Here is a 27685-nt window from a genome sequence, read left to right on the forward strand (position 1 = left end):
TCAAGTGTACATTTTTATTTTTTAATGGAACATAAACTCCTTTAGAAAAAACATTCATCTGGATGATAACACCCATAGAAAAAAACACCAATCTCGTGTTCTTTATTTTTTTTAATTTGGCATTTGTTATTTGCATTTATATTAAAGCAAAGTGCATCTTTCTTATTTTTTTCTCGTTTATACACATTGCACAATACATAAATAATGATGCTTATAAAACGTCTTTATATTTACAAGTAATAATATATTTATATATAACATAAAATACATTTTTTTCTTTAATAAATCTCAGGGTTTTTTTAAGGAGTCCTTTTGTGTGTGTTTTATTTCCAAAGCACTACAATGCTAAAGTTCCAATGAGAATGCTCTCTTGTTCATTTAAACCTTTGTATTTAGAAAAATAGCTTATGTTAAGGTCTAAACATGCTCATTGAGCTAAGAACAGTGTAAAAGTATCATACTCGTGTATGAATTCAAGAAATGAAAGCACAACTGCATTTCCAGATAGGATGGTACCAGCATAACCTGAGCCAAGCAGGTTACAACAGACCAACTATCATGAACACTTTTTCTTTTGTTTTCCCATTTGTTTTGTTGGTTTTGTTTGTTTTGTTTTAGGCTTAGGCTTCTGTCACTTCACATCTCAGCTCAAATTATAAAGCACGGGCCATGCACGAGGTTTCTCTGCTGTTGTTTTCTCCCCTTGCAACAATCCATGACCATTAGAAAAAAAAAAAAAAAAAAAAAAAGCAGTGGAAGGATGAACACAGTGACAAGATGTGAATCCAGCAACAAGAAAAATAAAATAAAAATTGTAAGGGTGGGTAAAGACCTGGTTGGGAAGGTTTTGCACTGTCCTTCGGTGGCAACATGAGGTTAGCACCGCTGGGGAAGGGGGTCTCAGTGTCACCGTCACCAGGGATGGCTGGCGGCAAGGGGAAGGTGGTGCATGAAAAAATACAGGGATCTTAGAAGGAGCTGTAACATAGAGCAAGTGGTTTCCAAATCCATCGATCACACAGGATCTTTTTTTTTCTTTGCCTTTTCAGAGGCAAGAAATAATTATCCTAAGTGATCCATCCCCCTGCACCCTTCTCTCGCCCTTCTGAGTTATTGGTCATTCACACTTTTAAAAAAAAAGAGATTTATCAAAATACCCAAGGCAAAAAAAATCTTTCCATAAGCTATTTCTCAAAACAGGGGGGAGGGAGAAAAAAACCGAACAAAACAAAACAAAAACAAAAAAGTTTGCATGAAAAGCAAGCACTCAGAAGGAAGTAATAGCAGCAAAGTAGTATAAATGTCATGAGTCCACTCTGTCTCGAGTCATCGGTTATTAAAAATAACCTCCAACCAGCACGGGCAACTGCTGATAAACTGTCTAGTGTAGCACTGGCCCCAGCCTTTCACAAAGCTGATCTGAACAGTAAATCCGGTCCATGGCTGCTGCATGAACTCATGGTCGTTGGGTCTCTGCAAGCTGTATGCCTTCTCGTAATCAAAAGCCTTGATGGAAAAACCTGGGAACACTTTGTGAACCAGCAACGTCCTGGAGTCGGGGTTGTCCAGTGTGGCCGACTTGATGAAGATGGGGTAACTGCTGCGGTTGTACACCCACACGCCGTCCACCTCCTTTGTGAGCTGGATGCCATAGCCGATCTTGCTGCGGACCTTCTGCACCAGTTGGCTTTTGTTGTCCGAGTTGAGCTGTCCGAGGCAGAAACCATTCCCCTGAGGTAGATCATAGAAGATATCCAGGGAGGGCTCTTGGACAGAGTACAGCCGACCCACACGTGTCTTCTCTTCCCAGTATGCCACCACGCACCAGTGTGACCGATCCCCCGGCTCCTGAAGAACTTGGGAATCTACAGAATGGGAGAAAAAAAGGAGAAATTGAGCACCGGGATGGGTAATATGACCTAAAAGCGACACAATGCTGGCAGGTCCTTGCAAGCCCATGCCTTTATGATGCTCTCCAGGCACACAGCGGCACCCCTAGGGCATCCACTGCTTCCAAAAGCCATGTCTTAAGGCCACTGTTAAGACCACTTCAGTTGCCACAGGTCTGGGGGATTCCCATGCTGCTCCACTGCCTAGTTCTGGCTGGAGTTACAGGTCCTAAATCACCAGGTCCACCTTCAGAAGTGGCTTGAGAACCACCAGCAGCACCTGCAGCGCACCCATCCCTCGCCCAAACCATCACTAGGACCACCACCAGTGCCAACAGAAGAGATGAGATGCTCCAGCTGTATCCCAAGACCAAACACCCTAAACCCCCTTACTTCCACCCACCAGACGATGGATCCATTTCCATAAATATCTACTGTGCACAATGATGAAAAACAATGAGGTGCTGCTAAGAAAAGCACATGGAAGGGCACCACAGGGGACCATAGGGGACAAGGACTCGCCTGCTGTAGTTCACGGGGGTTTTCCCTGCTCACAGGCTGAGCCTGGGTGACGGAAAGGATGCACACGTTGGATGAAGCCCTGATGGTGGCAGGGTGGGGACCAGAAAACTCATGCTTGTCAACAAAAATGTCCTAAAAAACCTCAAAAAAACCCGCTGAAATGTGTTCCTGCAGCCCTTGTTTCAACTCCCTTGTCTATAGCTACCCCGTGCAGGCCGTGAGGATGTGACGTTGGAGGAAAAAGCCGGGGCGGGGGTTGGGGGTTGGGGGGTGTGTGCTGAGAAATGTGAAAAAATCCCCTTTGCCTGATGGAGGATCCCTAGCTGCCCAGCACTGCTCAGCGGGTAATTCCTTCCAGCCTCAGTAGGCATGTTAAAACCTGGGAACTATTCATCTAACTGTATTAAAACAGAAAAAAAAAAGTCAAGCTGGGAATGCAAGTTAGCTACTGAAATAATCCCCCGCACCATGGAAGCACCTATGGGACCAGGGATGGTGGGTAACCCAGGACCCTAAAGCTCCCTGCATCACTCAGCAGCCCCCCAAACCCCACGCCAACAGAGCAATGGCAGCAGCACGCTAGCTGCCCCATTTTCTATATATTTTTGCTATTAATAAGCCCGTTCCCCAGCGCAGGCATTTTGTTCCTGCCTCTTGAGCTGTGCTTCAAGCCCTGCACTGTGCTTTTAAAAAAAAAAAAATACAGCCCAGCCACACACTTTTAATTTCCTCATTTCTATGCCAGCAAGGAAAATATTTCTCCAGTTGCTGGAGGCAGCAGTTACTAAAAATGGGCCTGATTGTGTACACCCCGCAATAGGGACCTCTGATGCCAGGTGAAACTGGGGGGGCTGGGGTGGTGTCTGGTGGTGGTGGGGTGGTCCCTGGGACAGCATCCATCGAGGTGTGCCCCTGTCTGTCCTTCCACCTCCCCTTTTTGGTGCCTCCCAAGACTTTTGTTAAGGCTAACTTTATATCCTGCTAGAACCTGGCACCACGGCAAGGGACTGAGAGGGGACGGGGTGGGTGGTATGGGGTGCCCCCCACCCAAGGGTGCACCCAGCAAGGCAACAAACACCCCCAAGATGGCATTTCCCCACCTGCCCGAGCGATAGGAGAATCTGAGGAGATGCTCCTGCATCCAGGAGAGGGGGATGCTCCTGGATCCAAGGGGATGATGTTCCTGGATCCATCCCCATCCTGATCACCCATCGCTCCCCCCCCTCTGTCACATCCTCCCCGCCGCCCGCCTGCCAGTGATGCTCAGAGCTGCTTGGGTTTTGTTTTACAGCAGTTGAGGGAATTTTGGAGCAACAGCCATTGAAACCTGCCGAAATTCCGACCAGTTTTTACTTATTTGAACATAAAAGCATCCCTTTCAGGAAGAGGTGGGGGCAAAAAAAAAAGCCTTCTTCACCTGGTATTTGTGCTTGCATTAGTGAAGACCACTTAACAAGTAGCTCATTGCTGCTTACAAAGAGTTATGTAATTGCCAGCGCATTTAAAAAAAAAAAAAAGTTAAAAAAAAAAAAAAGAGAAAAAAAGAAAACTGCCTTGGCTATGAATGAACAGACCTTTATGGAGGGCTGGAAGTTCATGAATGAATCCCACTAGGTTTTTCAGTGACATGGGGTGACCAGACCTCAAGGACAAGTCTTAGGTAATCCAGGATAATTTTTTTTTTTTTTTCAAAAAAAAAAGAGCCAATGCCAGCACACAGTATAAATATGCCAGAGCTTCTTCCGTTTGCGGGCTTTGGCTGTTGACCGGATGTCTAGTCAAAAAGCCATGAGAATATTAGGGTTGAGCTTGGATAAACAGGATCAGGCCTCCCTGCCAGCCACCACCAGCGCCGCTTTTCACAGTTGTTGGGACCCCAGCGGAGCCTCCCCGCTCCCATCCGCCTCCCTGATGCTGGCATCCGCCAGGAAAAGGGGTGGGAAAAGCCTGTGGCATCACCAGGGTGGTGGAGGCAGGAGAGGAGGTTGCAGGAGAGGAGGAAAAAATGATGCAGAGATGCTTCCTATAGTGATGGACATTTTTTTCCCCAAAAGACTTTTTTTGGTGGCAATGACCACGGATCTGAGTAAATAAAGCAAGTCGATGGATTTTGCCCCAAAACACCCCACTGGGTTCATCCCATTGAGCCTGGGGTCATGGCAGGGACCCACCACCCAGCTCCCACCGCCGCCTGCTGCAAACTCACACAAAACCCCAGATCCCGGGAAATCTGTAGCCACATTGCCCTCAGCATGTCCTCATGTGCAACAGCCCAGAAATGGCTGAGAAATGCTTGGGCATTCTTGTTTTGAGTTAAAAGCATCACTTTTACGAGCTCCTTGGAGCAAACACATCCCTTTCTGAATGCCTGGAAAACTCCCAGAGCAAACTGGGACCATTCCCATATTCCAGCAAACAATGATAATGTTTAATGCTCTAAACATCCGCGCTATTATTTTGTTATTAAGCATCCCTCCACCACTTGCTGCTATCACTGGTTTATTATTATTATAGCCTGCCTAGGGGCTTCGTCAGACTCCCCCCAGAGCATTGTGCAAGCTTTTTGTTAAACAACAACAACAACATAAGAATATATATAAAAAAATAACTGAAAATAAAGCAAGTCTGCCCTCAAAAATTTATAGAATTAGTGGCAATGATCGCTCAGAGTGGGGTCTGTGGAGAACACTCATCCAAAGCACGTTTCTGCACGGAGGGGAGAAAACAAGGCAATAACTTGACACCCTACAAGCCCTTGGGGTAACATTTTTTAGAAATCTGGTGATGGTTCACCACCAGTGATGCCCCAGCACAACCACGTTATTCAGTATCACATTACCGCTGGAAAACTGATTTTTTTCCTTTTTATTTACAGCCTCCTGAATTTTCCTGAGGGGCTGTGCTGACTTTTACCAGCACATCCCTCAGCGAGGAAGGAGTGTCCTCTGCAAAAGCATCACCCCTGCTACTTCCCAACACACCAACCGGCGTGAGAGGCTGTGAGGTTTCCCACCACCTGCCTTTACCCTCGCAAACAGCAAGTCCTGCCCAAAAGTGCTCAATGAAAAAGGCCACAGCCGAGATTTTTCCAGCTTCGGATGCACACATGTGGTCTCGGGGCATCACCCTGCTCTGGGGAGGGATGCCACAGAAAATGCTACATCCATACAGAAGTCCTGGGCGACAGGACACCCGAGTAATAACCCTCCAAAATTAAAAACTGCTGAAAGCACAGAGGTCCAGATGAAGGTGGGTATGGGAGATTCACACCATGGAAATGCTCAGATTCATCAGGAATGGCCCCACGCTTTGCTCTCCCAAGCTGTAGCAGGAGGAATCGCATCTCACATTGCTTGGAAGTGCCAGAAAATTCCTGGTGTGGCTTTTCTCCTCAACACGGGAAGGCTTCTAAGATGCTGAAACCCTGTCGTCTGTACTTTTTCCTTCCAAGCTCTGGCAGTTTTATTAGGAGTTTGGGAAGAAAAAGTTCTTTTTTCATTCAGGAAGAACCGAAACATTTCAGCAAAATTGATTTTTAAAAAAATAAAATAAAATAGAACAAACCAACGCAGCTTCTGGCTGGCTTTCAGATCTCAGCCTTGTCCCAGTGCCAAGTTCACCAGCGTAGAGGGGAGGTGGGCTGGGGATCTTTTGTTTTGCTTTGTTTTGTTTTGTTTTGACATAGCTAAAGGTTTTCCTGTAATCAACCCACGTCTAAAGAAAACAGCAAGTTTCGCACACGCTGAGCTCTCACCCGCCGGGAGTACTCCCATCTGATCAAGTCAAGAGCTATCTAAATTGTCACTGGTATCTGCGGTAATAACTCATCGCTGAAAACGGCAATACAACTGCGCTCCTGATTAGGTTTTTAAATGCCTGTAATTGGACCTTTCCTCAGTGATGTTACGATGAGACGCAAATTCGATTAGCCAGCCGTGTAAGTGTTTCAAACTATGTGTTTATACTTTTTTAATATATGTATTTATAGGTATTATTTTTTTAAGAGCAGCTTTGAGCCAAAGCATCTTCTCACGCTCTTCCTAAACTGGTCTTGTCCCTCCTCTCCCTCATTCCTCTGTGATCACTGGTGCTGAATTTCCCACTGGCCATCAACCCTGACACAATACTTGCCATGGCATCACCTACGCTGAACTGCTAACAAAAGCCTCCTCGTTTCCATAGAATCACGGGTTTGGGTGGAAAGGACCTTTACAGGGCACCTAGTCCAGCCCCCTGCCATGGGCAGGCTGCTCGCGTTTTGCGGTACCCCCACCCGGGTCACTTGTGGGTATGACACGCACATACGACTGATAACCCAACAGATAATTTCATGTACATGTCCACTGTGAAATCACAGCCTCACGAGACTGGTCTTATGGACCTTTCCTAGAAGGTCCAGGTCCCAGATGTGAGCTCCTGGGGCAGCAAAGAAACGGGGAGGGACGGTGAGATCCCTGCCTGGCTTCCCGGGAGGCAGCCTTCTGCTGGAAAAAGGGCGACGTGGGCACCACCGATGAGCAGGATGAACCTGCGGTCCTTCCTCCTTAATCCGCCAGCACACATGGAGGGCATCTGCGCTTAAAAAAAACAAATTGGCTGGACTGGTGTCAGCACAACGTGTCGTCTGGCTGGGGCCAAGGCTGAGACCAAGCTCAGCGTGTCTCGCGCCGGGTAATCTCTCTTGGCTGACCTTAAGTGGCATTTGCGAGCCCGAGACAGAGCCATGTCCTCCATCTTCTCCTGCTTGTTGAGATGGAGACACAAACCCTGAAGCTTTTTACAGGGTTTTGATGCTTTTCTTGAGGGTGCTCAGGGCAGCTCGGGGCACTCCAGTTGCAGTTTTGCCCCTCATTGTTACTGGCAAGTGCTGGTTTTGTAGGATCTCAAGAAAAATACACCCCTGACCTCTTACACCAGAAGCGAACACGCATTACATCAAGGTGAGGATAACACCGAGCATGACGTGCAACGGCACAGCTCATCAAAGTAAAGAAAATCAGGCAGCAAAAAGGGAAATTTTACTTCCTTTCTAGTCTCTCGGGCAATCTGCAGGCTATTTGGGCAGAGGAACAAATGAGAAGAAAAAAAAAAACCCAAAAAAAACCCCAAGAAAAATCCTTCAAAGCCAGATTTCCAGGTATGCTTTGCAAAAGCAAAGAAAAAAAACCAAATTAAAGGATATATCCTGCTGCAGAAAAGGGTCTTTGTGCCTTTAACGGCGTTTGTGGGCAGCCTGGAGACACCACCCACGGCAATGTTTGCCCCCAACCTTTTATATCTCCCTGCACCCAAGGGCTAGACAGCTTCAGCTTCCTCACCAGCACCCCACCCCACCCCCCGCCCCCTGCTTTTGATGGCCGGGATTATTTCTGAAAGGCTAATTTAGAGGATGGTCATGTGTTAAGCTCCTGCTGTTTGCAGAGAAAATAAACCCTTACCTACTGCAGGGATGCCACCACGCACAGTGGCCCGTGGGGTCCCTCCACTGCACCAACGCAAAAGCCCCCAAAGAGCTGGGACAGTCGGTGGCATCAACACATACATAGGGAGCCCTTAATCTGTGGATTATTGACACGATAGACCATAACGTCTCTTTAGGAGCCATTACAGCCCATCGAGTCAGTAGGTACTTATGGAGCCCTTAATCCACGGATTGACAGGCTAGACCATAAATTTGTGTCTATGTCTAATTAGGCAGCTCTTATTACGCAACATAGACAGTAGTCATGCAGACTAAAGAGCCTTAAGATTATTTCTTTAATTTATTAACAAGTTGTCCACCCAATCACCTAAGTGGCTCCTTGCTCCTAGCAAAGTCAGTCAACCTTGCACGGAAATACCTGAGTTTCTTCAGTTTGCTGAAGTTTGCTCAGGGCTGGCATCCAGGCACCGAGATGTTGCCAACAGATTGCGAGTCTGATGGGGACAGAGGAAAAAAATTTGGCAGAAGCCATTGGGGGAAGCAGTCTGGGATTTCCCGGTATTTGTAACTAGGGCTTTGGTTCACTCATGTCAGCGGTGACTTACACGCTTGGGTATGCTCTGCTCGGTCCCCTGGTGACCCAACCAAGAACTCCTACCACCTTCACCATGGCTGGGAAACCCTCTTGTGAAACCAGGACAAAACCGAGGTCATGTTAGACAGTGGATAGGGATGACTGATCCCTGAGGACATCCTCTAAAGTTCCCACCCCAGCTTGGTGGTGACTTGAGTCAACCTTCTCCCAAGCTAGAACCCAGCCCTGACCTTTTGAGGGTTAATTCAGGGATGGGACACAAAAGGAAGAAAACCATCCCAGAAAGGGTCCCTGGCAAGCCTGTTGTTGCAGACCTATGTTGCAACAGTACGGCAAATGCCAAGGCTGGCCCAGGAGGGATGTCCAAGCTGGAAAAATATAGGGTGATCAACATGAACATGTGAAGGAAGCCCAGCTCCCTGATGTCCCCCACCTCGAAGGATGGTGAAGAAAGAACCCAAGTGAAACTGCTGAGTTCACCGAGTCCACTAAACCAGAAATTTGATTCATAAACATCCTATTAGTCACCGCTACTGTCTAATTACTGTGATTAATCAATTACCATGGCTAAAAATGATGTGAGAAGAGAAGAACCTTTTTTTTGTGCACACACTCTTTAAGAGCCAAGCAAGGCTCAGCTCCAGGGAGCGGGGCGGGCGGGAATTACGCAGGCACACACCAAAAATGCCTGTCTGCCTGTCTCCAGCGGTTAGAGAGGAGCCAGCTGACTCCAGTTTCCTCCGTACCAGGCTTCGGGCCTCATCAGCCATGCAAATTATAGAGTACCGTGCTGTCTGAAGGCCGAATTTCGACTCAGCTCAGAGAAAAGCCTTAGAGGAAGGGTGGGGATGAAGAAGCCAGCCAAATCCATTCATAATATTTACAGTAAATGGGCCTCTTTGCTGTTGTTTAGTATACAGTCAGTCTAATTATTTTTGAAGTTTTAATTTAAAGAACCTTCTTTATCTGCCTCTCCTTCTGCACCCCTCAAAGGTGTGGGAAAACTTTTCCTCTGTTTCAAAAAAGCAGTAGGACGGGAATCCCTTCCCCGAGCTCCAAGCCAGCAGTGGGGCAGGACGAAGGGATGCTTCCAAGAGGGGAGACCCTTCCAGAGGGGTGCTGCCAGCATCAGTGGGGTTTTTAAGACCCCCGGGGCACTTGGATAGGCATGAAGCACGCAGATCCATGTGGAAAACCCCCAGAAATCCTATTTTTGCTGCATGTGTCCCCATTGCTATTCTGTACCGGTGGGGAGGACTGGCTGGCTCGGGAGGTATTGCACGATGCTCCACAGCCCCGTGCACCCTCTGAACTCCTCCCCTGCCCTGACAGCACGCCAGAATAATCACATTTTAATGACTATCAGCCAAGAAGTTCCTCTGGAAAACACAGGAAGCCCAAGCCGGCGTTCAGGAGATGCTGCCACACGACCACCAAGCGACGCAGGGTTGGTACCAGCCCCAGCTCCCAGAGACGAGCCAACACCTCTGTGCTTCGTCCTCAGCAGCTACCAAGACACACCTTTTCTCCACCCATACCCAACCCAGATCTCAACCAGAAACCACCTGAGAAGGAGAAACCAGCACACAAAAGGCTTCTGACTTAGAAAAATGCAAATCAGACCTGAGGATGAGCTTGCCAAAATATCTCTCCTGGCTTGGGTTGCGCTGGAGGTTCCTGTGACAGCATCCTGCCCGTCACCTTTCCAGTGCAGAGATCAATCACCGACGTGGATGCCAAAGCCACCAGAGGCCACCAGGCCATGCCGGCCCTGGGGTCACAGTCCCCCTCTGTGCAGCCACTGAGCTCAGTTTTAGAGGACGAAGACCTTAAAATGCATTTGCAATTGAAAATAAACCTCCGCTGCGGCAAGACAGGGAGGTCACCTGGTACCCAGCGATGCCCGGGGGAGGGCAGGGATACGGCCCCCAGGAAAGCCGCAGCTCTCCCCTGACAACATGTAGCTATGTGAGTTACACGTTAAAAACCTTGTAAAGACCTTAATAAAAACTGAAGCAGAGCAGTCTAGGATTTCCAAACGGATACCTAATACACAGATGTATGTGAGGATTTTTTTTCCCCCCCTAAGTGCATTCCACGCGCACACAAGGCATTGCTACCGCTCTCGTTTCAATACTGAAAAAAAGCCTCTCGCCACAGCACACCAACCCAGAATTCTCCTTTAAAGACTGAAAACAGACGTAAATGTGTCTTTCCCGCCACCAAAAAAAAAAAACAACAAAAAACCACCTCCCCCAGCTCCCTTTCCCAGGGCGGCATCCCTCGCAGGGATGTAAACCCATGGAAAAAACAGGGTTGGAACAAAAGTCCTTTTCACACTCGTCGTGCCCTGCTCCGTAACAATTATGAAAACTGTTTAGCTGGGCTGGCATTTAGAGCATTTACTGCATTCCTGCCAATAAATTCCAGTCCCGGATCCGATGGAAAAGGCTCCCCCCCTCCCCTTTCCCCTCCCTCCCTTGCCTTCATTCCTCCTGGCTTTCTTTACAACCTAATACCCTGTCGACGCGGGGCCAGGGCCTACTTAGGGGGAAAAAAAAACACCCAGCGCCAGACTGGAGACAGCAAGCAGACTGAAAAAGTTAATCATTACTTCTGTCTGCCTTCATAATCTAATCACGCCTATTCCTAAGAGCAGGCGGCGAACGCTGGGCGCAGGCAGGGTCGGCGCCCAGGGACATCCCGACAGCCACCAGCCCCTGCCCAGGCAGGGGGGCAAGCAAGGGATGGACGAACAAGGGATGGACAGACAGACAGACAGCATTTGGATGGAGTTCACAAGCCTGGCCGTGGACACACCCCTCCCCTCGCCTCTCACTTTGCTCTGGATTAATAACGCTTAGCAATTATAGCGAATATTACATTCATTAAGTAATTAACCCTCCTGGCGCTCTGGCGGAGTTGGCACCCCCCTTCCGCAGACAGAGGCCGGCAGAGGTTTGCCCCAGGCTATAAAACGGGGCAGGTCGGCAGCACCCAGAATAAAAAAAAATAAAATTAAATAAAAAAAAATCGGAAAAATCCTACACAACAAAAAGCTCCTTGTGCTCATCCCGCCCTGCTGTGGGTGGCAGAGCCCTGTCCCAGGTGGGGACTGCACCACAGCCAGGCTGGCACCACTGAGATGCGACAGCGGGGGCAAAGCCCAGGGGATTTGGGCATCACCAAGACCCTGCAGCATCCTCCTGAAAGCAGCAGCATCCTCCCATGGGGGCAAAGCCCAAGGGATCTGGAGCTCAGCACTGCTGCTCGGCAAACCCAACACCACACCGGACACTCCGGAAAATAACCTTGGTGCAACATCTCAGGTGTGTCAAGGCTTCGTGCTCTTGACACCCGCGATACATTTTCCATGCTCGGCTGTGACAAAGAACAGGAAAACTACAGGCCTCTGCGTATGAAGATTTATGGGTTTGTTCCTTATAATGAGCTAAAAAGTCTCAGCCCGGCTTCCAAAGAAAATGAATTCATCAGTTCAAACACAGTGATGTAACTTCAGGCTCCCAACTCCTTTTCCAAATAAAACTCCTGTTATTTGATTCCTGCTCGAAGGATGATTTTATGAAGTTATTTACTCCATCCACTCTGCCCAGAAAGATGCTGCCAGAGCCCAGCCACCGTGCAGCACCCCATCCCACCATTTAATTTCTCAACTATTTTGCTGTTTTCTCTGCTTTTCTACTCAAAACCTCACCTAGTACACATCAGTACAGCAACGCGCACACAGACACTTAACCCCTCCAGTATTATTTTGCATCACCCACCGTGGATGGCGCTTCCCCTCAGTGGCAATGCCCAGCGATTTTTAGCACCTATAAATTCATCCCATTGGTTTCTATCACCAAAAATCACTGGATCCAGAGCCAACATCACTGGATGTAAAAACAAAGGATGGCTGCACTCCCACCGCCTTCCCAACACCTGAGTTTCTGCAATGCAAAGCAAGCTCTTATTGATGCAGTTTTGACAGCTCTACAAACAAAAGTAGTCAACCTATATATATATTATATATAATCATATATATAATATATATTCAATATATGAATATATTTAATATATTCAATCTACACATATTATGATTAATGATTCTTTAAATATTGAATATATCCTACATATTATATATAATTAGACATATGATATATTCAAAATATATATCCAACCTATATATATAGGTTAAATCGATTTACTTGCTTTATGTTTCTGTTTATTATGTTGTCCACAGCCTCATTTATTTCATACAATTATAGGCACATACTTGCAACAAGGCTTAAGAGCTCAAACAGCTCTGAGTTGTTAATATAGTGGCCTTTCCACCCGCACAGGTATTCAGGGAAAAGCTGGGAAAGCCCACAGGAGCCAAGACTTCACCCCAAAGACGGCTCGCCAAAAAACAGCACCCCACCAGGTGTCTTACTTCATCCCTGTGAGAGGGTGGGGAAGGACTGCAGAGTCGAGTACCCACCCTCAACACCTGGAGTAGCTAGAATCATCAAAAGCATCACCAGGACGTCCTGCATCCACCCCACACTGAACATTTTATTTCATCCCAAGGGAGGATGAAGAAGGGCTACAGAGCCAGGTATCCACCCATCAGACATGGAGAAGCATCATCAGGACCTCCTACAACCACTCCACTGGGCACCCTACTTTACCCGCAAAGGATGAGGAAGGACTGCAGAGTCAGGTACCCATCAGCACACATGGAGGAGCATCACAAAAGCATCAGAAGGACCTCCTGCAACCACCCAACCAGGCATCTTACTTCATCCCCAAGGGAGGATAAGGAAGGTCCACAGAGCCAGGCACCCACCATCACACACGGAGAAGCATCACCAGGATTGCCTGCAACCACCCCACCAGGCATCTTTCTTCATCCCCAAGGGAGGATGAGCAAGAACCACAAAGCTACGTACCCACCATCACACATGGAAGAGCATCGCCAACAGCATCACCAGGACCTCATGCAACCACCCCACCAGGCATCTTACTTCATCCCTGAGGGAGGACAAGGAAGACCCACAGAGCCGGGTACCCACCATCGCACATGGAGGAGCATCCCTGAGAGCATCACCAGGACCTCCTGGAACGCCCCCACGGTGCTTTGATGCTGCCAGGGCGCCCCAACAAGGGAGCTGAAGCCAGGAGGTTCCTGACATGGCGAGGTTAAAAGGGTAGAGAAGGGCTGAGCCAGCTCTTACAGGGTGTTGGTTTTTTTTTTTTTTCCCCTTGCAAGTTAAAACCAAGATAATGACACTGGGTGGGGACCAATTTGAAGGGCTGAGCAGCCAAACCAAAATTAGTCTCCCGGCCAAGAGCTTCCTAGGCCTCACAGCTTGGGGAAGGAAGCTGAGAAAAGGCATGAAAAAAAAAAAAAAAGATTCCTCGGGAAGTTCAAGTGTCGCACTCAAGCGAAGGTGACCCTGCTAGTCAAATATTTTTCAACATAATAAAAATAAAATCAAGTGCTGGAGCAGCCTCGCTCGGAAAAGCAGGGCCCATGGGATGGTGGGGTAGGTTTTTTTCCTCCTTTTTTCTCCTTTTCTTTCTCCTCCTCCCCCAGCACTTTCTTTCCTTTCGCTAATAACTATGTTTTCTTGTACTTTTTTTTTTTTGGCTCTTTCCTCATAAAAGACTGATGTAATTTCCTGTCTTGTCCCAATGTTTCCTGTTAATTAACAGGGTGAAAGTTATCATCATGCATTTAAATGGCTACCCAAAAGAGGGGAGAGGGGGAAAAAAACCAAGGGAAAAATAAAAAAGAAAATAAAAAAGAAAGGCGGCAGAAGGGCTGTCTGTGAGCAAACACCACGTCACATCCTGAACAGCGCAAAAACTCCCTGGAAAAAGCTTTTTGGACCCAACACCTTCAGCCCATCGGCGAAGACCCCCCCAAGGGTGGCTCCCACGGCAGGTTTGTGCAGAAGGGATAAGAGCCCCCACCCTTCCCTGGATGGGGATGGAAAATCCCTGCAATGCTTGCCCAGAAATGCTCTTTTCTTGTATAGGAAAAGAAAAAGAAAAAAGAAAGAGAAAAAAGAAAAAAAAAAGGAAAAAAAAGAAAAAGAAAAAGGAGAAGGAAAAGAAAAAGAGAAAAGATGAAAATAAAAAGAAGATTAAATAAGTAAATAAAATTAAATAAAACGAGATAAAATAAACTGCGGAGAAAGAAGCAGCCAGCAACACTGAAGAAGCTGCTGTTATTAAAAGAAGTAGTTAAAAATTAAAAAAAACCCAAAACCCAACAACCAGACCAAGGGGCTAATCCAAAGCCAGCAGGCGGAAATCCTGCAAGGCACCGAGCTCCCTTCCCTGCCTGACCTCAGCCCTGCGCTGGATCAGGCCACTGCTTCTCCATGCCTTCCCGTTCCTCAACAGCAGCCGTGACGCAGCCGGTACCCCGGTGGCACGGAAGCCAAGCCGGCAGCCTCGGCACGCTGGCTCAGGGTGAAAACAAAGTGATTTAGGCAAAAAGCGAGGGTGGTTAGAACACAGACCATGCCTCAGCGGTTAATAGTATCTCAGTGCTGAAAATAAACTGGAAAGGAAGCTCCTTTGTGACAGTAGGCAGGCGGCCAGGCTGCGGCGTGGGTCATTCAAGCTGGCTGGGGACGGCGGTGAGGCTGGCACCCACCCACCACCCAGCCCATCACCCTTCTAAAGCCCCCGGGAGGGCTGGGGGGAGGATGCCCGTACACTCCAGTTTTCCCTCTGGACCCTAAAACGGGGTGTACCCTGTTTTCACCCAGCATCAAGGTTTACAGGCTTGGCCGCCGCGGTTAGAAATAGGCATCCCCCCATGCCAGCGGCAGGGAAATGCATGTGGTTAATGTTACTGGTTCCTCCAGCGTAAGTGATACCCACTGGCAGACAGCGGGGATGGAAACGATGCAGCCCGCATCCCTGCCAGCCTGGGGCTGCTCCTCTACGAGTGTTTTTGTCTCATCCAGTTTTAAATGTCCCCAACGATCAGGTTGCTGGCGCTCATCGGGACATCTCTGGCGAGCAGAAGGTGGTTTGAAGCAACACCTCACTTCCAAAATTCACCTTTTTGTCCTCATTCCTCCCTACAAAGCATGAGGTTGCAGGATAAAATCCCAGTGGTCCTCGCCATGAAGGACTCACTGGTGGTGGGGTCTTCTTCTGCATCTTATTGTCAGCTGTTCTTTCAAGGCACCGCTGGGTTGGGAAAATCAGCATCCGGAAAAATGGAAATGGAGCTGTACAGGGATGGATTGAAACACCCAGTATTTACTTGGGGGACCACCTCTGCCATCTTCTTTTTTCAAAAAAAACCCCAAACATCCTAGAAGAGTATCAAGGAAAGGATCAAAAGCTCTAGAAGCCTTAAGAAGTCATTATTAAATGGGTCTTATTTGCTTGGGGGAGGATTTTAATCGGTTAAGAGCCAGGAGCTGGAAGGAGGATGCCCACAGCATCCCCACAGCAGCACAGGGTCTATCCCGGCCGTATCCCCGGCGAGGAGTTGGGGGTCCCCACAGGGCAAGATCCCCCTTAAAAATATGTAAAAAAAAAAGCCAAAAAACCAACACGAGGCTGAAGGAGCCGGAGCGGGTGGCCAAGCCAAGAGCCCTGGGGTCCGTGCCAAGTGCCGGCTCCCTCCTCCCCGCCGGCCACGGTCAGATGATGTGCTGCGAGGCGAGCCGGGAGGCTCCTAGTCTGGCAGGCAGCCTGCTTTGCTCCAGAGGCTCCAGTGCTGTCATCTTGGCGTTAACCCCTGATAACCTTGTCCTTTCCAGGACAGGACGGTGTTTTTTAGGTAAGCACAGGGCATGGGGGGGGGGGTGGTGGTGGTGGTGGTGTGTGTCGCGTCTCCAATGAGGCTGGGAAGGAAAGGGTGCAATGCCCTGCAATGCTCAAAGCAAATAAAAAAAATATTAAAAGGACGCATGCTCAAAAATAAACCAAGAATAAGTGACTTATTTAAAAAAAAAAAAAAATTCCCAAGCAATTGTTTATCCCTGGGACAAATATACAATCCTAGTTCCACAGGAAGATGTCTCAATTTCAGATTATAATAGGATGCCAATTTGTAAATAAAGGCATTTCACAGGAGGTTATAAACTCTGTACTAGAGGGAGGTGGAAGGAGGGGGGAATGGGAAAACACAGGCAGGAGTCTGCCAGAGTAACCACGCGGGATCCTGTTTACATGGCAGGGGCGAGGCAGGGGCGATGGGGAGCCGCTTTGGGGGGTGAACAGCTCCAGATCTGGACAAGGTGCTTCTTCCCCGGCGAGCAGATACCAGCAGGGATCAGAGGCATAGTGAAACATTCCCAGCCTGCCTGCGACTGCGGAATGAAATGTCATTCACCCAAGCGGTCCCTGAAACCAGACAAGGTCCCACCACCGGGAGAGCCAGAGCAGGGACCGATGCTGACGGTTCTCCACCCTCCAGAGGTCTTTTCCCATCTTTTTGGTGCAAAGGAGTTGGGAGGGAGAAACCAAGGCTGTGCTGGCTGTGGAAGACCGCTGCGGGTCTCCCAGCCTGGAGCCTTGCAGAGCCGTGGTCCAGCACCCACCAAGCATCATCACTCAACATCCACCTGCTCCAGGAGACCCTGGGGCCATTCCAGTGTCAGGGCAAGTCAACAGGACTGGGCCGAGAGCTGGGAGAACTCTCACATTTGGTATTTTACGAATAACCTCTATAAAGTAAAAAGCAGCAGAGATGGCAAAGACACAAGCCAGCTCATCTTGCTTTCCCTCTGGGATTGCCAGCTTCTTGGAGAGCTTCGCCTCGCTAGCAGATCCAGCACCGTTCATCCATCTTGCAGGAGAATCACCACCGCACCCACCACAGGTACCATCAGCCAAGAGCCACCAGTGCCACACCACACAGGGACAAGAGGGTCCAAGCCTGGGTGGAGAACATCCCATGGAGAGCCAGCACCAACCAACACCATCAAGCACCATCAGCTCACTTCTACCATCAGAGCAGAGCTTCTCCATGGGTTGTACCAGAAATTCAACTCCCACCGATCAGACACCACCAGACCACGTGCTGGCCACCTCCAGGCTCTCCAAGAATGGCTTTGCTTGTTTGAAAGAAGAGTCATAACCAAACACATCTGCTGAGAACGAGACAGCTCAAAATACAGGAAAAAACACCCTCTGTCTCCTATTTACGAAAATTATTTTTATCTCCAACGGGATATTTTTGCTCTCTTCTTTAGCCACGCTGAGGATAGAAAGGATCTGGCCTGGCAATACCTGAGCACAACCATGTCGGCAGGAGACGGCACAAGCGAGGAGCCCTGACCTACCCACAGGGTGACCACCAATTATAAAAATAAAGATGAAAAAAAAAAAATAAAGTCTTATGGCAGTGAGAGGCAGCGCCTTGGGGGGAGAGCAAGGGGTACATCAGCCGGAGAATGGGACAGCTGGGGAATAGACAGCACAGGTGGGATGAGGACACCAGCACGGCATGAAGAACTACCCAATACTGCATCTCTGGGGCAGGCAGGAGAACAGAGAGCGGAGGGAGGGGAAGAGCAGCTCAGATCGGTTATCACACGGGGGACACGCTCCCCATCACCCCCCGACACCCCCACTCTCACATCCTCCAGCACCTCTGGTACCCATCCCTGTAACCTGCCTTCAGCCTCCTAGAGGAGACTGCGACCCTGGTGGTGGCCGGCCCCAAGATTCCTCCTCATCGAAGGTTCCTCATGGACACTCGCTTTAACCCCCTTTTTAACACCCCTCTTGCCACCATCCCCAACCCCGCCACGCGGTTTCCCTGCCAGAGTGGCCGTGAACCCCAGGCTGGCCCTATTCCCAAATTCTGGATGCTGAGAGCCATCAGCCTCACTGCATCCCGTTCCTCCAGCTCCGAGACATTAGGGCAGGTCTACTGACCGCTGCTACACCAGCACCCACTGCCCATCACTGGTGGTTGGTGCTAGAGGAACCCACCACCACCCATGACATCTTCTTCTTCTTCAGCCTCCTGCTCCAGTTTCCACATCTACCTACTCAAATTGGGCTGGTTGGTTTTGCTTTTCTTAAAGTCTTCCTTTCATCAAGGAGCCACAAATCTAGCGTGTACAGCCCTGGTCCGGAGGGGATGAGGGATGCTGGATTCTCCACCTGGCATCACCAATCCCCATCTGCTCAAAGTTAGAGAAGCCCAAGCCAAAGCGCTGCCATGTACCCTGCCAATAACTCCTTAAAACCCTCTTCAAATACACACTTCTGCTAAATAAAATAGGAGGGGGGTGGGGGGTGGGTGGTACAGAAAAAAGAAGGGGAAAGTAAGCTTTGGAGGATTGCTGCAAAGTGCGTTTATTTTCCTTTCTCGACTGGGTCTCTCCAGTTGGGAATTTTCAGCACTGCACTTCTGCGCGCGGAAGGGAGATGCCAGTAAATCAGAGCAAATTCAAAACAAATGCTCTTTCATGTGGAGGCATTCGGCTTTGTTTCAGGGCTTGGGTAGCTAACCGTATCCCTTCATGAGTCAACTCTCCTATCAGCTCCTCATTAAACTAAATGGCTACAATTACATTTGGGGAGGAAAAAAGAGCGGTTAATGATCGTAAAAGGTTCCGTTTCCAGGCTTTGGGGAGGTGGGGGGAGAACCTTCGATAAAAGAAGACCAAAAAAAACAAAAATCCAATCCAACAAAATAATTAAAATATCATAAAGTAAGTCTAACAAATGCTTTTGCAGGGGAAGACGTGCTTTCTTTTGGGGAGGGGGCTCTATCAAGGAGCTGGGGGTTCCCTTCCCGCGGCCCTCCAGGAGGTACCAGGAACGAGCCGTGTTATTTCCTGCAGCCCAAGCCCCCACCTCCCGCCTTCCCTTCGGGAGCGGAGCAGCCAGACGAGATGTTATCAATAGGCTGAACCTTACAGAAAGCCCCCTTTTAAAAGCGAGTACTTCCTCTGCTTATTTCATGTGGTATCCTGTGGAACTGAACTCTGTCCTCCCCTCTCCAACGGGTGTATTTCAGGAGGAAAAAGGAAAAAAAAAAAAGAAAAGAAGAAAAAAAAAAGACCTAACAACATCCTTATTGTGTTGTTTTGCTTCTTGTCTTTTTTCCTTTTACAGCCTCTATTTTTTTTTCCCTAAAGCTATAGGCTCCAATAGCAAAGAAATAAAGAGAAAAATCCAAAAGTCATCTGCATTAAAAAAAAAATAAAAAAAATCCAGCAACAAGTTTCTCTGTTCCCTCTCCCCCTCCGTTTGATTAATTCTCATCAGGGCCTTTGAACAAACAATATGCTCCCCTCTCAAATAACAGACAGGGTATATATTACACCCAAAGAAAAACAAACAAGGCTCATTTAAAGACATCCACACCAAACGCAATTCCTGGAGAGAGGCAGGGGCAGATGCACGGGCGCGTGCTGCCGCCGCCAACCTATTTCTGAATATCCCAATTTCAGGGCGATGAATAAGACATAAATCAGGGAGACATCCCCACAAAGGGACGCACTTTGAAACATCAGCCAGTACATGCAGGTACATGGTTTCAGACACTTTAATCCAGGGAGAGACAGAGCCCAGCCACAGAGCTGGCCAGTCCGTGGCAGGAGACGCTGTGCTGGAGACATCACACCTTGGAAAAGATGATGGGAGTTGGACTAGATGACCTTTAAAGGTCTTTTCCAACCCAAACCATCCCATGATTCTATGAAAAACCCAAGAGGAGTGGGGAAACCACCCTCCAAACCCCCATGCAGGCACCTGGAGGCTGAAGGAGATGGCAAACAGGAAAAGAAGGGAAACCACAGAACGTCTCAAGTTGGAAGGCACCCACAGGGATCATCGAACCCATCTCCCTCTCCAACATCCTCTGCAAAAAATGAGGTCACCTTTCTTCCCCAGGGCACCACAAGCCTCACACACTGGATGCAGAACACTGCTCCTGCTCACCCCTTCAGAAGCAAAGTCTGAGCGTGGCTCTCGTCCCAGAGACAAGAGATGCCACCACCAACACCACCACCAAGCCAAGGAGAACCTGATGCCAAATCCTTCCACAAGGCATGACCGCACCTGCTCCAATAATCCATACATCCAAAGGGGTGGCCAATACTGCTCAGCCTTCCCCAACACACCTCTTCCTGGCTCGGTCCGAAAATTAATGGAGCATAAAGCTGGAATTCAAGGGAAATGGGGGCTTTTGGGGATGGAGAACCTCACCAGGGATTTCAACACATCCTCTGCCCAGAGGTACGCGGCTGCCGCTGAAATGAAACCCAATTCCCACTCTGAGCACACCTTTCTCACCAATGCGCCTCCCCAGAACTCCCCAGCATCACTTCGCCTTCTGTCGGGACCCTCAGCCAACGTGACCCGCGGCCAAAATCAAGGGCAAGAAGGGATGTCTTACCTGAAAGCCCCCCAGGGGCTAGACAATTAGTTCCCCCTGTTTCAGTGGAGGAAGGCACAGAGTCTGGACAATCTGCTGGAGCAGAGGAAAACAAACAAAAAAAAAATCAGTATACAGGCAGTTCTTCGCAGGCTCCCAGCATCGCCGCGAGCAGAACACACATTCCAAAGGGTTTAGCAGGAAGCGATTACTAATTGTCCGCGCAGAGACGGTAGTTCATCAAGAAGCATCCACCCTAACTCGTCGCCTCGATCAAGGCTGCATGCTGCGCTTCATCACCAGCCAACGCTGATTACAGACCAGCAAAAATTACAGACTGGCTGCCACCTCTCCAGCCAAGTCACCGGGTAATGAGATCAACGTTGTCGTCGGGCTGATGTCAGCGAGCTCCCAAAAATGCTTAAATCGTGGCTTTACGCACCCAATTTAGTCAACACCTGTAATGCACCGAAACGGGAACCGAAAGGGAAAGGTCTCACCGCCGCCCCTGTGCAGCGAACGGTCTGTTTGTGTTCCCCTGCTCAATTTCTGTCACCGCCAGCTGCTGGGGGATCTTACACCCCGCTGTCCTGGGACAAGTGGACAACTGGATCTATTCCTCCGAGCCCCACCAAAGGGCAAAGGCAGGGTAAGACCGGCTGCCCCGTTAAGAGGTTTCTCCTGATGCATGGAGGTGTTGGAGCTCAAGGCTTGGACCTTTCCATCCCAAGCCTGCTCCTCCAGGTGACAACAGCCAGAAGCCAACACTGATCCTCTTGGTCCTACAGGCAAACTCCAGCTTTTTGGTCACTACCATGGGGGAGACAAGCTCAAGGACAAGCCTGAGAAGATCTGTGAAGTTCATGCAACCTTCTGGTCCTCACCAGGTTCTCAGCAGCTTTAAGTTTCATCAGATTTGGACTCCCTAACGACATCATTTTGCTCACAGCTGGATCTCAAAGCAAGGACCACCACCAGGAGAACCCAGATGGTTTTCTCCCTACTGATAAAAGTCATTTCATCCCTGAAATCCCAATGTAAAAGAAATTCCTGTCTGCACAACCTCATTTTATTGGAGTAAAGTAGAAGCCCTAACAGGACTATACAGTTTAACAGGATATACTTAATCAAACCGAAAACAATAGGGGAGGCAGGAAATAAGACTTACTTGTGAAATACTGTATATGATACACTCTCTAAATGCTTTGTGGTGTTTTCTATGCTTTAAAGAAATACGGGGTTTTTCTTCTTTTAACCCCTTCTAGTCTAGACAGAAGGTTCCCCCTGCCCTTCCCCTGAGAGGGCTTCAACTGCTGGGGCTACAGATGCTTTCTGAAGGCAGGGCAGACCACCCCACCCTGTGCTGGCCACCATCTGCCCCCAGTTACAGCTCCCCAATGAGTCCCTGCCAGATAAAGGATGTAACTTGCCTTTTCCCTGTTGTCTTGCTCTGGGAGTCATACATGACCAGGTCCTCTGTTAGCCCATCAGACAGGATGGCAGGAGAGAATCCTACTCCAATTTAAAATCCATAACCCCAGCAATGGAGTGATGAGCTTTCATGACTTCTTTACAGCTATTAGCTCCCTTCCCATGCCCCATCACCCAACAGCCAGTTCCCTTCATCAATTAATTACCCTATGAAGTCTCTGTAAGAGGGCACAGAGCTGATGCACCTCAACTCTAGACCAAGCATGAGGGTCCGGTGTGGGCTAAGCCCAAAGGCAGGACCCTCCTGGGCTCTCCACATTACATGTGGCTGGTTTCATTCCTGCACACTTCTTGTCACACCAGTATCTGCTAAAGGCTCTCGCTAGCAGGGGGTATTTAGGCTCATTTTACCTTCAGCATCACTGAGGTCACAGGATCAGAGCTTTACCCAAGCCTACTGCGTGTGAATCTCCTCCCAGAACTACCTTTCCACAACACAAAATCATACAATAATAATAATACAATTATTCCTGGTGGCCACCAGCCCAACCTCGCAAAGTGCCGAATAGTTCCTGGAAGCTGCCCAACCTCCAACTCCCCTAAAATTCCCTACAGGAGGGCATCTGGCTCTGTAGCAACACTTCAGTGGGCTTCCTGCACTCTCCTACTCCTGCACCACGATGACCAGCCACTCAGGAGCACGATGGATGCAGCCACTTGCAGCCCCTTGTCCCAATTAACAACAGGTCAAGATACCTGCTTGAATTATTTGGGGGCATTACCATCCATCTCACTTCCAAGACGGCCGTGAGTGGCAGCTGCTCCAGGGACAGTGGGGATGCTGAGCAATCACACACCTCCAGGATTGCAGGGGCAGCCTGGCCCTGCATGAGCCACTGTCACCCTGCAAACGTCCCCTGTAAGGAAGAAGGAAAGTCCTCTCCTTGATGAATGAGCCAGCCAGCCCGGACCTACAGCCTTCCTGTGGGTAACCTGGCTGACAAGGGCACATCTTTCCACTCCACAGCGAGTGCACAAGTATCAGATCCATCCCACCAACACACCATCTGACAGGGCACACGGCTGCCTGCAGCAGACCCCCACCTCCCTCTTCATCCCAGCTTGGCTCCAGCCAGCGGCATGGCCTGCCACAGCCTCCATCACCTCCACAAAAACCCACACAATCCCCATCACAAGGGTTTTAAACTCAGAGGGGAGATTCAGACTAGATGGAGGGAAGAAATGTTTTACGCTGAGGGTGGTGAGACACTGGCACAGGCGGCCCAGAGAGGTGCCCGATGGCCCATCCCTGGGAACATCCAAGGCCAGGCTGGACGGGCTCTGAGCAACCTGATCCAGCTGAAGGTGTCCCTGCCCATGGCAGGGGGCTGCACTGGAGGGACTTTGAAGGTCCCTTCCAACCCAAACCATTTGATGATGATCATGGCCACTGGCGACCACTGCCAGAGCTCACACCAGTCCAGATACTTCTATCTGTCCATACGAAGCACTTACAAGACGTAACACTAAATGCTTGAAGTATTTTTATTACCACTATCCCGCCTGATGGAAAAGCAAAACTTTCCTGCTGGATGCGCATTCCCAGCTCCATCAGCAGATGCAGCTGCCCAAGTTTAAACAGAAGGGACCATTCCCACACAAGGTCCCGACAGAGACGACAGCTCATGCCCATCAGCCAGGTAGAAGGCTACGCACCTTCCTATCATCGTCTACTGTCCCTCTCCCACCTGACCAGCCCGCAGCGAGCCATCCTCCTCACGTGGCTGGGAAACTGCCACAGGAGATGGCACAGATGCTGGGACGGGAAACCCTCGGTCCATCTCCGCAGAGTAAAGGCTGAGAAACCCTAAGCTTGCAAAACCCACCTGCAACAACAGACTGCCAGGCTCCGCTTGTGCCTGTCGCGGCACCGTTAGTCAGAGTTCAGCTGCCAAATGGATTTTTTCTTTTAAAAAGGAAAAAAAAGGAGGACTTCTTGGTGAGTAACCCAGTTGTTTCTGCGTTTCCGATGGGCAGCGTTAATCACTTCCTATTGGCCGATAGGAATAACTTTTCCTTTCGAAATGGCATATTCATGTTCTGTGGCTTTTCTGTTTACACACATTTTGCTACCTTATGTCAACACTTGCTAATGAATAAATATATCACTCTGCTAACTGAAAATGAGATCCTGGCAGAGGCAGATTGGATGTTTAAACCCTGCTAATAGATTTATCCTAACATCTCCACAGGAACCCGAAGGCAAGCTTTAACCCTTCTCTCCCACAGCTCCAAAACCCTTGGCATCCCACGCCAACCGGTGCGCAGAGAAAGGCGGTAGGTAAGAACAGAAACTTTGGAGGGAGTGCTGCAGGGACGCAAACAGAACAATGCCATTCCCAACCAAACCCACAGAACTTTGTGACCATCAGCAGACCTTCAGAGCCTATCACGGACCAACCCCTCTGCATCCCAGCCATCCCAGCACGTGCTCAGGGGATGTTCTGCTACTCCCCTGATATCCCTCTTTGATTCATGAGCCACTATGTCCTGTTTTTTCACGCAGAAATGAAATATTTTATGTTTTACAACCTGACTGTTTGTTAAACAGCTTTGCTTATTTCTGCAAGGCACAAAGAGTTACCATCTAGAGATGGCAGAAGGGAAAAACACTCAGAGTCCAGCCTCCGAGGGAGCAGCGGGCAAGATGGGACCCACGACAGTACCTCGCATGTCCAGAGCAACCTCAGGTTGGGGGTTGCTTTTAGTCCCCAGAAACTGAAGAGCAGCAATTTTACAGAAACTGCTCTTTTGCACGCACACACACCAAAAAATAACAACAACAATAATAATAATAATAAAATGACCTGACATTGGTCTTCAGAAAGACAACTGCCTTCGCCTCCCCGCACCGCCGCGTGCCCCTCCTGCCTGCTGCGACCCAGGGACACAACTGCCGAGACCACCACGCTCCAGCCAACACTCCAGATCCACCGCTCCTTGGGGAGCCAGGAACTGCTCCCCCCCGAGCAACCCCCGTTCCCGACTGTCCCCACCTCTCCTCCGCCTTCCAGCCCCATTTCTCTCGCACCCGGCAAGCTCAGTGCCAACCAAGAGTTTATGCAGACAACCGCAAAAGCGCCGGTGCCAGCCTCAGATGGGCTTCTCCCCTTGCACCCTGACACTCAATCACAAGCAACTGGCATGCAGAGCGGTGCTGGGAAAAAAAAAAAAAAAAATCACATTTCAACCCCCTTTCCTAAATCTTTTCAACTTGACGAGGTGAGGTGAGGCTCCTTTAAAAGACTGAAAGATTTCTACCAACACATTTGTCAAAGGATTCCCAGCCACCAGGGAGATGCCGTGCTGGATTCCCAACCTAAATCCCTCCGAATTCACCCAGGGGTGCGGGAGCAGTGCCATTTACAGCTGGAGCCCATGGTGTTCCCTGGCTTTCCAGGGCGACTCCAGCAGCGCAGGCCTGCGCTGCACTGCAATCCCTCCTAGAGTTTCCTGACAGAGTTTTTAAAATCCCACTTTATGCAGAGGGTGCCTTAGAAAAAATGCCACGTTCCTTCTTCCAGGGGTGGCAGGAGGCACAGGAGCCAGCCAGCAGCCCCAAAGCCAAATGCATGGCGGCATGACAAAGGCAGGGGTCCTTTTCCCTGAGAAAGGGGCTGTTTTTCCTTTTTTTAAATCTGTAGTCTGCCTAGGGGGAAAAACAAAACACCTCCACTTACCAGTTGGTTTGAGAAAATCCATTGGATATCTGGAGTAGGGTGGAGGGGGAGACTCTGGAATTAGAAAAGTACAGAGAAAATGAAGGCAGAGCCATGAGAAAGGAAAAAAAAAAAGAAAAAAGAAAAGAAAAGAAAAAAGATAAGAACTTATGATAACAGTGGCATTCTTTTAGCAAAACTGTTTGTCTTAGCTCTGGGGGTTGGAGGCAGGGCAGCGAGGCGGTGATTGCCTTGATATTTAGCTGTCAGATAAACAAAAGGGGCCGTCTGGCGCCAGTCTCGCTGCTATCTGCGCTCGGGCTGTCTGCGCGGGGCCTCCCGGCGGGCCGGGGCCGCGCAGCCGGTACCGCCGCGCCGGCGGCCCCGCATCCCGGCACCGCTGGCCGGGGGGGCGCCCCCCGTGAAAAAAAAATTGAGTATGTATCTACAGAGCACGGCAATGCAAAGTTTGGGGGGTCGGGGGTTTTTTGTTCTTTCCCTCCCGCCCCCCCCCCCACCCCCGAGGGAAAAAAATTTAAAAGTTCAGCGGGCAGCGAGCCGAGCGGAGCTGCGTCCCCCGCACCCATCGATCCCCCGCATCCACCCATACCCTGCATCCATCCCTCCCCCGCGCCCCCGCCGCCTACCTAGCTCGCAGAGCCGGCTGAGGTGGTGCGGGTTGCAGCAGACGAGCTCGGGGTGAGCCTTGCCGTAGGATTCACAGCAACATAACCGCTTCACTTCGGAGCAGTGGCGCAGGTCGGGCCAGCGGAACACCTTGCAGAGCAGCATCGGTAACGGGTACCAGTGCTGCCCCAGCCGGGAGTCGGCCTTGGCGGGGAGGAGCAGGCAGGGGGTCCGCGCCCCGCCGCGGGACTCCACGGCGTGCAGCAAGCCCTCCAGCTGCCGCTCCTTCAGCCGCTTCAGCACGGCGTGGGTCAGCGCCTTCAGTTCCGCCTCCGCGCCCGCGGCCGCCCGGCCGCCGCGGCCCGCCTTGCCCGGGCAGCACCCGCGCCCCCCCGCCGCACACATGCGCCCGGGTCTCGGCCGCCGCCGCCGCGCCGGGCTCGCCCGCCGCCGCCTCCTCCTCCTCCTCCTCGCCGCCGGGCGCACGGCTCCGCCAGAGCCGCCGAACGAGCACCGAGCGTTTGGTCCTGAACATGCGGGACGAGAGGAGGGGCCCCCGGCTACAAAACGGGCATGTCGTCCGCCGCGCATGAAGGGGCCGGGAGCCGAGACGCGGCGGCGGCGGGCAGCGGCAGGCGGCGGGCGGCGGGGGGAAGGCGGCGGCGGCGGCGGCGGCGGGGCCGAGGCGGGCTGTGGCATGCGCCAGTCTCCGCGCTGGGGCCGCGGGTCCCGCCGCCTCCCGCGGGGGGCTGCGCCGGGCCGCGCCTCTGCCCGCTGCGAATACAAAAATAAAAATAATAAAAAAAAATTAAAGGGGTTGGGGAAAAAAAAAGGGGGAGGGGGGGGGGGGGGGGGGGAGCCGCCGGTCGCTTTGGCTTAGCCCAAAAAAGAAAAGAAAAATAAAAATCCCGGCTACAGCGTGCGGCGCATCGCGCGGGGGGAGGCGGGCTGAGCGTGCCGGCGCCGCGCCACCCTGCGCGGCTGCGGAGCGCGGCTGGAGCCGCGGGGGATCCTCGGCCTCCCGGGGGCCGCAGCTCCCATCAACCCGCCAGCGGTGGGGAGGGGGGGGCGGGGGGGGGGAGGGGGGGGTGGGGAGAGCCGGGGGTGATGCGAGGCAGGGCA

The 27685-nt window shown here is 50.4% G+C and overlaps 1 protein-coding gene across 1 annotated transcript; it reads right to left on the bottom strand.

Moving 5' to 3' along the window:
* SMAD7 (SMAD family member 7) lies at nucleotides 1-27209 on the bottom strand. The gene is given in 5 exon segments (XM_040580589.1): nucleotides 1-1865; nucleotides 20808-20882; nucleotides 25958-26011; nucleotides 26584-26948; nucleotides 26950-27209. Coding segments are annotated over 5 exon segments (1182 nt in total). The 5' UTR covers nucleotides 27099-27209; the 3' UTR covers nucleotides 1-1326.
* Nucleotides 27210-27685: the final 476 nt, after the last annotated feature.

This window comes from Falco naumanni, chromosome Z (assembly GCF_017639655.2).
Source record: "Falco naumanni isolate bFalNau1 chromosome Z, bFalNau1.pat, whole genome shotgun sequence".
Lineage (NCBI taxonomy): Eukaryota > Metazoa > Chordata > Aves > Falconiformes > Falconidae > Falco > Falco naumanni.